The sequence below is a fragment of the Pantherophis guttatus genome, chromosome 2 (genome assembly GCF_059756535.1).
Source record: "Pantherophis guttatus breed Tessera chromosome 2, ASM5975653v1, whole genome shotgun sequence".
NCBI lineage: Eukaryota > Metazoa > Chordata > Lepidosauria > Squamata > Colubridae > Pantherophis > Pantherophis guttatus.
Window position 1 is genome coordinate 38,933,732 of NC_142064.1, and position 17,176 is coordinate 38,950,907.

The 17,176-nt window shown below is 33.2% G+C and overlaps 1 protein-coding gene across 1 annotated transcript in view; it reads right to left on the bottom strand.

Moving 5' to 3' along the window:
• EDIL3 (EGF like and discoidin domains 3) overlaps positions 1-17,176 on the bottom strand; it is a 230,013-nt gene that overhangs the window by 10,295 nt on the left and 202,542 nt on the right. The window contains exon 9 of the mRNA XM_060690628.2: positions 6,119-6,274. Coding sequence (XP_060546611.1) covers positions 6,119-6,274 — 156 coding nt within the window. The remainder of the gene's footprint in view (positions 1-6,118; positions 6,275-17,176) is intronic.

Sequence of the window (17,176 nt, forward strand, 5' to 3'; positions counted from 1 at the left end):
ACAATATTATTTTACTATTGGGGTGAGGGAGGTTATTATTTTATTATTTTTCTTTTTATTCTTTTTATTTCTTTTATATGCTGTTTATAAGCCACTTTGAGTTGCCATATGCAAGTAGGCAGCAATATAAATGTTCTAAATAAATAAATAAAAATAAATACTGTATACTCCTGCTGTAAGCCTGAGACTATTATTATAATTGGATGAGATTGTTTGGGCCATCATGTCAGTGGAAGAATTCAAACTAGAGCACCCCAGATACCAATCCAATGAAGGGGACTCATGACATCTCTTCTTAATTGGTTTTACTGTTGCCAAATCTGCTTTTGTGAGACTCATTATTTATGTCCTGCAGACTGGGATGAAAAAGGTTTTGGTCTTTTTTCTGAGTATTTCAAGTGTGTTTTTATGTATCATGTTAGTTTTCTTTTCTTTCCTTTTTTCCTTTTTTAAGTTTTTTATTTAATAAACATTAAAAACATTGGACACAGTGTGACCATCCTGGTCTTAACATATCCATACATATTCTTTCCATAACAACAAATATAATTACTACTTAACATACATTGCTACTTTGTTCTTATATACATATCCCTTGCCTTCATTTACTATCTATTTACTATTTGTATACTATTTACATGTATTAATACTATCCAGTACTAATTCTACAAACCCTAAATCTTTTTTGTTCCCACTCCTTTTCTCCTTTCCAACCAATAATACACTGTATTCCAGATTTTATAGTATTCTGTCTCATTCTTGTTTATGAGTTCTAGTGTCAGCCGGTCCATTTCTGCACGTCAAAATCTTCCTTGTTATTTCTTCTTCCGGGGGGATTTCTTCCTTTTTCCAGTATTGTGCATAAACCAACCTTGCTGCTGTTATCACATGAAGCTTTAAGTATATTGATTCTTTGCTATAATTTCCTTTTATGATTCCTAGTAGGAATAATTCTGGTTTTAGAATTATTCTGTTTTGTTCTAATATCTCCTCCAGCCATGCCTTAATTTGGTGCAAGAACTCCCTGGCTTTTTTACATAACCACCACGTGTGACAGAAAGATCCTGGCACTAAACTGCATTTCCAACATTGTGGTGATAAATTCTTGTTCATTTTAGCTAATCTTGTGGGTGGGAGGTGCCACCTGTAAAACATTTTATACAAATTTTCTTGTACACAGTGGCCAATGTTAGTTTCCGGTTTCTCTCCCATAGATCCTGCCAATTAACTATATTAATATTATAACCAAAATTTTGAGCTCACTTTACCATAGTTTCCTTTATTTGTCCTTCCACCATTTTATATTCCAATAGATATTGATGAATTTTCTTTATCATCTTTTCGTCCATTCCTAATAAGATTTTATCTAATGCCGTCAATTCATTTTTAATACCCCATTCCTTTTTATCCTTCATATAGCGTGATTTAATCTGTAGGTGTGCCCACCATTCCAATTCTACTCCTTCATCTTGTAATTCTTTTCTAGAGTTTAGTTAGTTTTCTTTTCTTATGACCATAATACCATAATACATTTCAATCTCTTCTTGTATAACTTTGTTTCTTGCAATCCCTTGGTATCTCTGTCACTTTTCCTTTAAAAAAAATCTCAAAACAAGTTATATGGGATTTTCAGGTAGTCTTTAATACAAGTAATTTATAGTATGTAGTATGATGCCATGTGCCAGATGTGCATCTTCAAACATTTACTGTATTTCCCATAGCTATATATCAGGGTCGGAGTAGAGAGTTAAATAACATAACACTTATTTAAAACCCAAAATGTACAGTAGATGTATTATCCTGCACTTTAAAAAAAAATCCAAATATTTGGCACTAAAATTGTAAATTTGTCTGAAATTCTGCATGATAATCTGCCAGGGCAATGCTACTGTGCTTGCCAAAGGCATGCAGTTATATTAACATTTAATAAAATTGTGGGCATTTCTGACTTTCTTATGATCGCTTTACATTTCCAAATTCTGGTTTCAATTTGATTCTGAATTTGATATGTGGCATCTGAAAGGGCTCAAGTCAAATCAGGTTATTTTAGAACTGCCAAACTGGGATACAAAATAAATCTTGTGGATAGCGAACTTTCTCATGTGTAAAGAAGTACTCATGCATAAGAAGTACTTTATATATATCTTCTCCTCTAGCATGTTCATTCTCTGTTTGCTACATCCCAAGAACACTGAGAAAAGATTTGCAATAATAAAAGCTTTATTTCATGTGATGTAATATGTTTTCTTTCTTCTCAATTCACAGATTGCAGTAGATTTTTAAAAATATTTGTTTACCATGTATGATACCATTTTCAGGCCCTGAAACTGCAGTGATCTACTGACCTCTAGTTGAGAAAAGCAAGATCACTATTTAACTCAGTTTTTTTTATTTTAAAATATATTTTTTTCCAACATAGTTTCAACAATTTCAGCAATTTCCACTCAGTGTATGCATAAAAACAACATTCATGTTCAGTATTTGCTATTCAAACCTCTTCTTGTTCATTTAGAACAAGAACAACAACATTCTATTGGTATCTTTTAGCAGCTTCACTGGTGTGTATTCCCAAGGGAGCTGAGTAACAATTTAAACATGACTTCCCAACAGTTTGAAACAGCAGGAATACCTACTCTTATTTTTACATTGGTTCCATTGGAAAGTGTGCAACTGGAATTGAGCCCAAATAGTATCAGTTCTTTGATGGTTTTCATTACTCCTAAACATACACATTCATTTTGTTTTTGGACAAGTATCTCTTCCATGGCTTTGGTTGAATAGCTAAGGATGTAGATTCTGACAACCGTTATGGTTCTATGATGATGCTGATTATGGATTTAGTATTTGTTATTGTTATTTAATTTGGATAAATATGCTTTAGTCTAATACATTATATGTACTACCTTTTTCCCAGATAAAATTGTTAATTTAAGCTATCGTTCCAGTTCATATCAAACCCGATTTATACAAGAAATCATTCCAATCACAAATGATACAGAAATCTGATTTTTAGAGACTCCAGAAATGAAAAGAACGAGTTGGTAGAATTTTTTTCTCCCCTCTTTAGAATTATTCACAATAGTTCCTTTTACAGTTTCACTAGAGAATGTAAATATATATATATATAATCACTTTCTGTAAGGGAACTACTATGAGCAATAGTAAATGGAGGAGAAAAAAAATATAGCTATATCTATCTATCTATCTATCTATCTATCTATCTATCTATCTATCTATCTATCTATCTATCTCTATAGCTATAATTATAGGTATAGCTACCTACCATCTATACACACACATATACTCATATGTATATACATATATACATACCTGTCCATACATGCACACATGCAAGGGCGCACACATATACCCTGTTTTATTTCTATGGCTCCTTAATCCCTATATTTCACTTCCTCTCTTTGAAGAATGAATGGCTCCTTCAGCTAAAGGCTACTACACTGAGCTTTGGGTGCTCACATGGATCTGTAAACTTGGATGGGGGAAAAAAAAGTACAATTTTATTTTCACAAACCTCTAAATGAAATTTAGCTTTTTAAAATTCAATTACATAGATGGACAAGCTAATTTACGGCTTCTAAACTCCAATGCTGTTTTTGATTTAACAAATCTCTAAAATTTTTATAGAATTGTAATTATATCCAAAATTGTTGCATCCTAAAATACATAAAATAAAACTGTTGACTTACAACCGTTCATTTCGTGACTGTTCAAAGTTAGTGATCAAAATTCAGACACTTGTCAACTGATGGTGGTCATGTGATCACCTTTTGCAAACTTCTGACAAGTACATCAATGAGGAAGCCAGATTCACTTAACAACCGGATTACTAACTTAACAACTGCAAGTGAATCACTGTTAAGTGATTCACTTAAAAACTGTGGCAAGGAAGGTCATAAAATGGGGTAAAATTCCCTTTACAAATGTCTCACTTATCAACATCAATTTTGGGCTCAATTGTGGTCATAAATCAAGGATTACCTGTATTGTCTGATTATTAATAAAGTACTACATATACTATATTTCTTATTTTTAAATATTGTGATAACTGTATTGGACAATAACTGATTTTCTTTATAATTCACTATGTATCTATGTATTTTATTATATGCATTTAAATACATTTTTTTCCAAAAAAGTGCGCATAGATATGACTAGACTCCAAGAAGGTCCATGGTACAAAAAGGTTAAAAACTCCTCATATAGCATAAGGAGAGACAGAGAGAAACCTGGCCAAGCTTTCAAAATTCTGTTATTCTAATTTACTGTAATCAGCAGCATTCCCGGTATCCCTGCTGTTCTTGCTTGTTTCTTGACCTTGAGCAGTTTTAAATGAGTAGGACTGTAGCAATGCTTTGATTCTTTGAATTATATTTTTTAAAATAATGCTATGTTCTTTGAGATATACTGATATAGAGAACAGCAAAGCACCAGCTTCTTACATTACTTTTATTTGCAAAAATTCCTCTGGGTTTCACAACTATGTAAGCAATTTTTCAGCAGAAGAATGAAGAGGTCATCGGAGTTCATTACCTCATTTAGAATGTGTCCAGGCGTTCACAAGAAGGGCAAAGAGATTGTGGACATTAAAGGAAGAGATATCACACTAACAAGAAAAGTAGGTATTGCCAATGTCATGGGGTTTTTTTAGTTATTAGACATGGCTATGAAAGCTGGATCATCAGAAAAGCTAAACAAAGAAAAAATGATGCCTGTGAATAGTGTGCTGGAAAAGAAAACAGTTGAAAATACCTTGGACTACAAGAAAAACAAATAATTCAATATTAGATGAAATAAAAAAAGAATGTTCACTGCAAAGAACTAAAAATGTAATATTTTGAAAATAAAATGTGGCAAAAATCTCTGAAGAAGAAACTGCTACTTTGAAAAAACGGAAAGCAATGAAGAAAGACGCAAAGTATATACCGGTAACTGAAAATAAACATCAAAAGTTAAAAGAACTCAAGTAGTTACTGGCACTTATGATGAAATGATGTTCACTGGATCACAAAGTTCAAAGCTTCTAAACTATTAAACAAAAAACTAAGATTCGGAGGGAAACTTAGAGAAACGAGGGGAAGAGGAATGAAATAATTTTTCCAGTTTGTCATCTGGCAAATTTTGTCAACCATTTGGATCACAGCAGTGGTGGGTTTCAAATTTTTTTATTATCGGCTCTGTGGGTGTGGCTTGGTGGGTGTGGCATGGCTTGGTGGGCGTGGCAGGGGAAGGATACTGTAAAATCTCCATTGCCACTCCACTCCAGGAGAAGGATACTGAAAAATCCCCATTTCCTCCCGATCAGCTGGGACTCTGGAGGCAGAGAATAGACGGGGCTGAGGCCAGTCAGAATTTTTACTACTGGTTCTCCGAACTACTCAAAATTTCCACTACCAGTTCTCCAGAACTGGTCAGAACCTGCTGAAACCCACCTCTGAATCACACCCGTTTTGTGAGATCTATTCATTAGCTCAAAAATATTGGGGACTTCTGACCTAAGACATTGGGACTAAAGTAGACTAAAGTAGAAGATGAATAGTTTTTTTAAAACTGCTTTTAATTAATCTTAATGGTTGAATTATATTGATTGTTTAATCTGAGATTTCATTGGGTATGCCACCCAGAGTCACATGCAAATGAGATGGCTGGCTATATAAATTCAATAAGTAAATAAAAAAATAGATTAAAAATTATTTCATTTTATATGAATTCTTCCAGATGATGTGTGAATAGTTTGAGAAATATTTTTCAAATCATAATATATATTATTTGCTTCAGTATATATTTTTATGTTCCAGCACTATTTTAACACATTGAAAAGAAAATTTTAATAAAGGTTTTTCATTTAGCAGTTTTTATTATTCGTTTAAACATTATTTTGCTGTTTAAATTTGACACTTTGCACATATTACTAGTAAAGTATGAGTAAATGTCAGTATATTTATATTAATTTCTGCATTGACCTTTAACCATGAAACCTCATCATGAACATCTCATAAAACCACACGCATACCTTAACCTGCAGCTTCCTAGTTTATCGGGGTTGAAGAATGCTACATCAATGCCTACTTGTATATTCCAAATATCAACCACTTGTTACCTTATCTTTTTTTTGCTTTTCATCCTGATATATGGTCCAGTGTTGTCCATCATTGCCATAGGCGACTTTATAGGAACCCACAAACTGAACATGACCAAAATCTTTAGCTCCTTGAGTAATGATGCCAGTGACTTTTGTAGGGACAAGAAGATCAATCTATAAATCAAAGCAAAATAAAATCTAGGTTAGAATAATTTGAGTTTCCAGACTTAAACAACAACAACAACAAACACCTTAAAATGTATTGCTTTCTTTATCATATTATGAAAGATCTGACTGATAGAAGTAAAAGAAATATATTAATGTTTTTGGTTAATGGAATGAATACATTTTCTTTCACCAATCAATTTCCCCCCCAAAATATTACTTTAAATACTGAAGAGAAAATATTTACAAAAATTCTGATTATGCAAGATGGATAAAATTTTAATATAAAACAATTTTCACTTGTTCAGTTACCTCTATTTCCTGGATACAAAACGAGGGGGAAAATCCCTCAAATTGCATTTTTGATTCTTTTCCTTCAATAGTTGTTTCCATTTTTGCCATCCTGTTTTCTATATAATTTTACAATTTTACAATTGTATAATTGTAATTATAATTACAATTATAAAAATTTTACATTTTTTATAAAATTCATTCTTACAAAAAGAATTAGTATTTTAAACATTAACACTATTGCAAGATTTTGGCTAGTGATCTAAAACCGCCTTTTTCCAAGGACCTTGGTGTCTTCACATTCTGACCCACCCTACTGCTTTGATTAGTAACTTGGTAGTTCCTACTGCTCACACATATATTAAACCTGGCATATTAAAATATGGGGCTCTTGTCCATATGCAGTTTTTCTAGTGATTAAAATGGAAAGAGTGAAATAATTCCTATAGCAGTATTTCCTGACTATGCAATCAGTAGTTTCAGTGTTTCTTTTGGAGGTACTGTAGATCAATCTCACAAGATATAAAAAACAAAATTTAATTTTAAAAAAGGAAAATAAAAATTGTAATAACACTATTTTCAAAATCAAAGGAAAACATCAATTTTATTGAGAAATTTTTAATAACAGTGTTCCAAGCAGAACAAAATATGACACAAAGCTGCTATAAATAAAAGAGAACATGCTGTAAATAGATTGCAGTAGCATTTTCATTTATTATTTAAAATCATAATTACTAAAGAAAAGTATTTATTTATGCATAGCCTGAAATATTCATTCAGTTGCTTAGCTTATGTGAAGAACTAAAAGATGGGAGAGCAATCCCCAATCTCTTCTAGCATTGATGATGTTACGTAGTTTGGTAATGAAACATCTACAAGAAAAAAACCAAGCTCAGAAAGCACCAAGGACCCCACAGAAGATTTGCTCACCACAGAGAAATAAATATCAGAATACAGAATAATAGAGTTGGAAGGGAGCTGTGTTCTAGTCTAACCCCTTGCTCAAGCAGGAGACTTTATATCATTCTGGACAAATGGCTGTCCAATCTCTTCTTAAAAGCCTCCAGTGATGGAGCATCCACATCTTCTAGAGAAGCCATTCCACTGATTAATTACACTCAGTGATAGGAAATTTTTTCTTAATTCTAGGTTAGACATACCCAGTTGCCACAGCGATTCATTGTATGCTTTAGCCTCCTGTCCCCTAATCAACTTCAACTGTTGCTTCTCTGCACTCTTTCTAGAGTCACAACATCCTTTTTCTATTGTGGTAAACAGAACTGGATGCAATATTTCAAGTATGATCTCACTAATGTAGTATAAATCGGGACTATTACTTCACATGATCTTGATGCTATCTCTTTGTTGATGCAACCTAGGATTGCATTAGCTTTTTCTGACAGCTATAGCACACTGCTGGCTCATAATAATTGTCCAGTAGGACTCTTAGATCTCTCTCGGTTTTTAATGTAAATTCATTTCTAAACTCACCACTTAATTCTTCAGAATTAGTATGTGGAGTTTCTGTTCCTCTTTATTTTACTTAGACTTTTTAAAAATAGAAATTCCAAATTTTATTCTAAGTATCTCTTATCCCCCCTTTTCTCAGCTTCAACCCAGCATTTCTACCTTCATTTTAAAAAGACAAAAAAGGGCTGTCTCCCAAATAGAGAAAGGAATTAAGATATTGCCTCCATCCATGTGACAGAGAACTGTCTCTCATAAAATTTGTACTGGGAAAGCTTGCAGTTTGAAAGCAAATTGACATTTTTAACAGATTGTTTGCCAAGAGATTATTAAGCAAAACTGCAGGATATTTTCCCATTATTGAGTACAAATCTAGCAATTCTGGTCATTACCAATTCTATCAGGACATCAGAAAAAAAAGTTAATGTGTTTCTTAGTATTCCCCACAGTTTTAATGAGAAGTTGATTCAATTTAAATAACTGTACTTCATACATATGCAATTCACAATAATTATTGCTGTTTATAACCCATTAAAATGATAGGAAAACAATCTGGTTTTATCTCTTCATGTCTGAGTCCTTTGTAAATAAAATATTCTCATTCAAATTGCAGTATAATTATTTTCAATTTTCAAATTAATTGTTGCTTGTTATAGAATTAAATACAGTCATTTTATGTAGTATAGGTGCCCAGTTTCTAATTATTATAAATAAGCAAGTAAATATATGTGTGTTTGCTTACTTAATTTTACAGTTCACTTAATTGTAAATGTCTCTAAACAATGTTTGCTGAGAAATAATATTCTTAGTTATAAACAATGCCTGCTTCAGGGTGTGAAGCTCTCTTATCAAACTACAAAGTCTTTCTATAGACAGCTATTCAAAGTTACAACAGCCAAAACATCTTAGAGAGATATTTACGCGAGTGACAGTCGAACAGCTTGACACAATGATCAGATATGGGAGATTCCATTCTATACCCTATAATAGACATCTCTGCATTTGTGGAGCGGCAGAGGAAGAAGTCCTGACTCACATCCTATTTGATTGTTGCCGGTATAGAGGGTGAGAGACAGGTACCTCGGTCTATATACTAAATGAATGATCCATTGGGAACCCCATATCAAAACAACTTACCTGATGTGCAGCCAGAATTAGAAAACAACATTTAATACAGCAGAGAACTTGAGCAAAACGGTTTTGTTGAGATTGACATATGTGGGACTGATTGGGGTAGATTGTAGGGGTGACACTGAGATGTAATTTTATCATATTTTATTTATCCATATATTAAATTATTGTATTTTATTCCAATTTCATCTTAAATTGTTTTTATCAAATTTTAATAATAATTTGTGTTTTGAACTCTGTACTTTGATATGGCCCATGGGCTAATCAATAAAGTAAACTAACTACAAAGTCTTTCTGAAAAGCTAAATTTAGCGGCCTTCCTGAATACCAGGAGTATTGATGCTGAGTCAAGCTCAATTAGAGGACTATGCTAAAAAAGCGATGGAGGAGGTATACTCTTGTGGTCCCCAGTGATAAAAACCTCCTCAGAGATGGGTTTGAAGGGTTCTTACTGAATAAGCAGAAATTGCTGGGCAAAGGTGGCGCCATTCAATCCAGTCATACAATCCAATACCATACAATCCAGTCATACAATCCAATACCATACAATCTACAAAACATGTAGACCTTTAAAGACTTTTAATTACATCTGGAAGCAATTGACAACCAGTACAACTTTCCCAATAGTGGTAGTGTCCAAAAGAAATCCACATTTATTTAGTGCAGCAAATATGTATTGTTTGTGTATTTTGTCAAATGGTGTTTCAACATCTAATGAGAAAATTACAAATTTAACTTTATATTTATTCAAGTCCTTTAGATTTACAACTAATTGGATATTATCTGCTGCTTGCCTAGTTTTTATTAGTCCTGCTAGATCATTCTTAATAACAAATGATATCATTTGCTATAATCTATTGCTAATACTGTTGTTAAAATTTTTGTATCAATGTTAGTAAATGATATTGGGTGTGATCTTTACTTGCTTTTAATATAACTGTAATATAGGTCTCAATAAATGCTGGTGATAAAATTCCCTTATCAAATATCTCTTTTTACAGGTGGCAGTTTTGTCACAAAAATATCTATAAAATTTTTATATAACTCATTAGGGAGCCCAACTAAACCAGATGTTTTACCACTTGCTGTTTTTAAAATTATTTGTTTAATCTCTTCCTCAGGTAGTGAAGCAAATAAAAGTTATTTTTGTATTTTATCTAAAAGTGGTAGATTAATTTTATTTAAAAAGGGTTCTATATCTTCATTTGATACATTCTCTGGTTTACTAAACACTTCTGAATAAAATTTTAAAAGTTGACAGTTTATATCCATAACATTTTATACATTTTATCTCTTTCACCTTTAAAAATTGGAATCGTTTTCCTATCATTCTTTCGTTTAAAATTATTAGCCAAGATCATACCTGGACTTTTGCCATTTTCTCAGTACCGTATTTTCTGGCGTATAAGACGACTTTTTAACACATGAAAAACTTCTCAAAAGTCGGAGGTCGTCTTATACCCTGGGTGTCGTTCTCCTGTAACCAGGCAGACTAGCCCAAAAGGCTCTGACGAGCCAAGCTCTGACCATCCCAGCTGAGTTGCCTGCTAATCAGGCAACTCAGCTGGGATTGCCAGAGCCATTTAAAAGGAGAAAACTTTTTTTCTTTTACATAGCTCTGGCGATCCAAGCTCTGACAATCCCAGCTGAGTTGCCTGCTAATCAGGCAACTCAGCTTGGATCGCCAGAGCCATGTAAAAGAAAGTTTTCCCCCTCCAGCTTGCTTACCTTAGCTGTTAGTCGCAACACTTGCCTTGCTTCGCTTGCCTGAATCCATTCCATTAGCAAGCAACTCCCAATCAAGCAGGCAGGGAGTTGTGGACTTCAACTCCCAGAATTCCTCAGCCAGCAAAGTAAAGCTGGCTGAGGAATTCTGGGAGTTGAAGTCTACAAGTCTTAAAGTTGCCAAGTTGGAGACCCCTGTTCTATTGGGTAAGTTTTTTCCCCCTTTGGGAGCTTTTAAAAAAATAGTTAATTGGGGTTTTTTTTTAGTTGTTCTTTTTTAGACCTAGCCATTTAAAGTTTAGGAAGTTTTAAATTTAGCTTTCATATAAAAATAAAAATAAAATAAAATAAAATAATATTTGTGCAGCTTTCTGAGATTTAGTGTGTTTCTGTAGTGTTTCACTCTAACTACACAAACACACAAAATCTCACAAAGCTGTATGTGGAATTTTGTGTGTGTAAAGTGTGAAAGTTGGGTTTTGGGCTTTTTATGGCTGTGTGAGGTTCCTGCTTGTTGCAGGGGCCATTTTGGGTCTAGCACAGCTGCTTTTACATTGTGGGTGAGCCAGTTGTGTTGTGTTGTGTTGTGTGTGTGTAAAGTGTGAAAGTTGTTTTTTGGGGCTTTTTGTGGCTGTGTGAGGTTCCTGCTTGTTGCAGGGGCCATTTTGGGTCTAGCATAGCTGCTTTTACATTGTGGGTGAGCCAGTTGATGTTTTTTAATTTTTATTTGGTGTGCGTTGGAAGAGGGGTAGCCTTATACGGTGAGTATAGCCCAAACCCTATATTTTAACAGGAAAAGTTGGGGGTTGCCTTATACGCCCAGTCGTCTTATACGCCGGAAAATACGGTATCTCTGTTGTAAATATGTTAGCTTGAAATCTGTCTGCTGAGATTTTATAGTACTTAATTCATATTTATTTATTTTTCTATGTTTTTTTATACAAACCTATATATGGGACATCTAACCATCTCTGCCCATAAATGTTTCTGTTTATATTTCAAGTTATTTTCTCTTTTATTTTTAGTCTTAATTTTACATGATAAGCATTAATTTCACATTGAACATATGCTTTATATCATTGCTATTCAAAGATGTCACCATTTGATGTTTCTGAATTAAAACAAAACATTGGGACGTCTCTGCCTGCATTTGTTATATACCAATTTTTTTTTCATTTAATAGGGAGACATTAAAATACCTGTTTTCTGAAGAATACCTGTTTCTGAAACACATAATTTGAAGAAATTGAATTATGATCAGATATATAACAAAGATCAATTTTACACTGTTGAATTTGATGATATACGGTAACATCAATGATATTAACAAATAATCAAGCTCATTCAGTTCTAGTGCACACGTGAATAAAATGTATATTCCTTTTTATAAAGTATGAATCAGGGTCCTAAACACACTTTGACCTGACAGTTAGAACAATTAATAAGTGGAATAACTTGCCTGCAGAAGTTGTGAATGCTCCAACACTGGAAATGTTTAAGAAGATGTTGGATAACCATTTGTCTGAAGTGGTGTAGGGGTTGGACTAGAAGACCTCCAAGGTCCCTTCCAACTCTGTTATTCTATTCTATTCTATTCTATTCTATTCTATTCTATTCTATTCTATTCTATTCTATTCTATTCTATTCTAATCTAATCTAATCTAATCTAATCTAATCTAATCTAACATATTTAACATATGTTAAATATTTAACATATATCCTCCTTTGCTTAAGACAGACAGAAATCCCAAAAGAACAAAGGAACGAGAAAGCAAAAGGAAGAGCTCTCAAAAGAGAGGCACACAATCTTCCATTTCCTTCAAGAGTTCTGCTATTGGCATGTGACACTCATCTCATTAACCTTGAAGGGTATGGCCCTTAGCAGAGAAAATTTACCCAACCTGCTTTAGCTAACACATGGGATTTGTTCTTTTAAAAACTAAAGCAGCTGCTATTAGAATGTTGAAAGCTTTTTAATTTTTAAAATCCCTTAAATATTAATTAAGAACTCCTTGTTCTGAATTCAAACAAGAAGCACTTTGAATGTCGTAGCTTCATTAATGTCACTTATATTGCTATTAAAATTATTAGCAAAAAGTTTTCCTTATGCCATTAGGTTGAAAAACATTGCTACATTAGAGCAATACCTTTATGAGGCAAATAAGTTCATTAGGCCAACTCAGAAGTCTAAAGAAAAGGAAGGAAGGAATGATGAAAAGAGGGAAGGCATGATGGAAACTTTTAAGAGCTCTAGGACAAAAAAAATGTGGAGGGAAGCCATAAAATCTAGTTTACAGCAGAATTAAGGCAATCTAGCTATCCCTGGTAAGTTCATTAACTGGAAATTGCATTATATGTTGCTCTCCTGGTAGAAAACTGGAAAATTAAAATAAAATATACAGGTGAAGGAGGTAATGAAACTCTTCTCAGGGGAGAGGCTTGGGAAGTAGGAGAAGGTTACTGGTGAATATATAACAGTGGGCTGGATACATTCTTGGCCAGAACCATCAGAGTTTAGAGATCCTTTTATCTTAAATTATTTAGAAAGAATCTTATTTAAGTAATACGTCTTTGAAATAAGAGTTTAACTTCAATGAGTTTTGATTAAAAAAACAAAATAAACTCTATATAAAGTCCCTTGGAGAGAAAATTGTGTGAGTGTGTGTGTGTGTGTGAATAAAAAGTGCTGGAATGAAAACTAATAAATTACAGCACTTATATATTTCATTATAAATCTACTCCAACTCTATTCATAATTGCATAGCCTATGATTCATTTTGAAGTATATTATTGTTTACCTGGACTATATTCAATATTTAATGAAATGCTGTCTCTAAGCTAGATGTGTCTTCTTTGATAGCCAATCTGGTAGCAGAGTTCATCCCTCAGGCTCTAGGGAGCCATATATTATACAGTAACACTGCCTTGTTTAAGGATTAAAATATCATTTGTTTATGTTAAGTCTTTGCAACTGCACATATATTACAACTGCCAAATAACTATAGTGGTTCTTAGGAAAACATCTCCTTACTTACAGTTGTATATGTTTTTTTCTAGATTTCAGGTAAGACTAAGAATATGTCAATTAAATATTAAAAAGAAGCACTGTGAAACTCAGCTTCAGAGCTCTTTATCAGAGGCAGAAACAATCTATCATGAGGTGGATAAGGGTAACAGATGCTAGAACAAGACAGCAGTGACATTTCTCTAGATATTCCTTTCCGACTCCACTTTTGGTTACTTACACTGGCATGGGTTAAATTAGATCTGTGTTTCTCAGCCTTGGTAACTTTAAAATTGGTGCACTTAAACCCCTGCATGGTGGCTGGGGAATTACTTGAAGTTCACACATTTTAAAGCTGCCAAAATTGAAGAACACTAGATTATTTTGACAGTCACTTTCAAATTTAGGATATTAACCTGCAAAGCAAGAATTTGTGTGTTTTCCAAGATTCTTGGAAGATTTGGAACTAACTATGATCTGAAATTGTCACCATGAACAAATAACAACACATTTAGGGATATGTTGGCTTTACCATAAAGTAATTAATTCTATTCATGAGTCACAGACAATCAGTAAATGCTATTATAGGAAATTCTACCACATCACTCCAGAGAAGCCCCATAAAATGACACACTTTATAAGCAGCAATCGTTGTTTTTCTCCAATAGGATAAATTGGGATTCATTATCATTTCCCCATTTTCTATTCTTCCTGAGAAAAATGCAGTGGACTGAATATATTCTAGTAACTGTATGTAGAAATCTACTGAGACTGTGGCTTATCAATTATTCTTGAGGTTTCAAAAAACTTGTTCAATAGAGGCAGTTGTTAGCCTTTTCCTATGTCTTTGCATTCTTTGAAACATAGGTTTTCTGTAGAATTACCATGGGCAGGGATGCTGCTGGCATATATGGTGCTCTTGTGCACAAAGATATTTTTAAAATAGATTCTACATGTGAGAATATGTACTTGCACACCATTAAAAAAACCTCTTAATATATTCTAGCCATGCACATGCATGTTTGTGTGCTATTAAAACCTTTTTAAAAACCTGCTAATGCTGCCCTCCCTCATGCAGTAACCTTGTGTGGTGCACAATGTACACCGTGGGTTGTCCTTATCATGGAAGTACTAATCAGATTGTACATGGTGAAACTGATAACAAGAACATTATGTCTAAATCAAAATCAAACTAGATTCTTTTGATTTATTTTACCATGTTTTGGTAACAACCAATTTCTGCTAACATAAGTTGTCTCAAAAGACAGGTTTTGTCTTTTAAGTTTTAACAACTTTAATATAAATGTTGTTTCCAAAATAAACATATTTTATTTATATGAGTTGCTTTGTCAGGGAGATGGGCAGCATATAAATTTAATAAACAAATAATCTTTAAAAACTTCTATTTATCATATGTAAACCAGATGGTTGTGTAGCAATTTCATTTGTGCTAGTGATTCACAGATATAATTTAATTATATTCCACACAAGAATAGAATAGAATAGAATAGAATAGAATAGAATAGAATAGAATAGAATAGAATAGAATTCTTTATTGTCCAAGTGTGATTGGACACACAAGGAATTTGTCTTGGTGCATATGCTCTCACTGTACATAAATGAAAAGATACGTTTATCAAGAATCATAAAGTACAATACTTAATGGTAGTCATAGGGTACAAATAAGCAATCAGGAAACAATATCAATGTAAATCATAAGGACACAAGTAACAAAATTACAAGAACAAGAACTTAAAGAAATAATGGCAATGGGTATAGAATAATTATAAATAATAAATTTATGGCACATCTCTTCATTCATTGAAAAGGCAATGTAAGCTAGGGACTGCCACTAATTATGTTGAAACACAGTGTTTTCTAATCTTTATTTAATAAGATCTATGGTGAAATTCAGTCTATTTTAATTTTTAATGAAAAATATGAAAAAGCTTATTCAAAAACAGTCCAATAATTGGAGCTTGGTATTTCCATAACTCATATTTATATATTAGGGTGTGCCACACCTTACTTTGGGACTTTTTCTTCAAGCCTGTGAAAAAAGCTGCTTTTCCCTTTTATATTCTGATTCAAAATAAATTTAACCCTGGATATTATTGGATTTTGAACTATTGTGTGGCATGATTGTAGGTATGTTTACTCAGTTCGGATATTCTATTTGCTTCTGAGAAAAGTAGATTGATACAAGTAAACTTAAAGCTATAACAGAAATGTATAACTGGATGAGACTGAGGGGGTCATGAAAATCATTAGAACTTTTGAATAAACAAAGACAGCTTTAAGCATTATTGAATCTGATGTTACTCAATCAGTTTGAAATGGGATGTAGATTGGATTGTAATGCTGGCACTAAAAAGAACAGCTGAAATTGAAAATATCCAGGGACCATGTTGTCTGGAAATTCTGAGAGTTGTTGTCTCATCACATATAATTTGGCCTTGAATAATATTTATATGTCTAAACCTAGAGCATTTCAATTATTTATTATACAAGCATAAGTTACCAATGAGGGGAAAAAAAGGCTAGAAAATTGCCATATGAATTGATGCTCCAATTGATATATGGTGCATTGAAATCAGTGGATCTTATTTCATCCTAATGTGTTTTAGGATCAGAATGCCAGACTATAATCTATAAATTCTAAATGGACCTTATGTCGCCGACACATAGAAGATTGCTTGCTTTGTATAGTGATAAATAGTGATTAGCAGCAAATGACTAATAGACATGAAGGCAAATATAGTCCATACTTTATAGAGAGGAAACAAACACCAACAGCCTTTAACAAGCAATAGAGTTGCCAAATTCCAGAGCCAAGACTTTCTTTGACTCTGCTATTACATCTGTATAGATTTATAGGTTATGGGGGATTGGCCAGCCCCACTCTGTCCAGCAGAAAGGGTTTGTTACAGATCCCATCAGTCAAGGAGTTTTGGCTGGCTGAGTTTAGGAGAAGAGTCTTTTCTCCTATGGCTACTGCCTGCTGGCAAATTCTGTTTCCAGAAGTCTCCACCCTCTTGGTCATCCAGAAGGGCCTTAGAACCTGGTTCTGCTGGCTGCTTTGGGGCCCCAATGAGAGTGCTCTATGCTGGAGATGGGTAAAAAGATGACCCCATCTCTATGCAGTCTGTCCTCTCGGTTTTTAGTTTTATTTAATACTTAACATTTTTTTTATGTTTAACTTTTTAAAAAAATTTAACCCCCACTCCCGAATCACTTCACTAGTAAAATAGATGGCATATTAATTAATTAATTAATTAATTAATTAGCTGTAA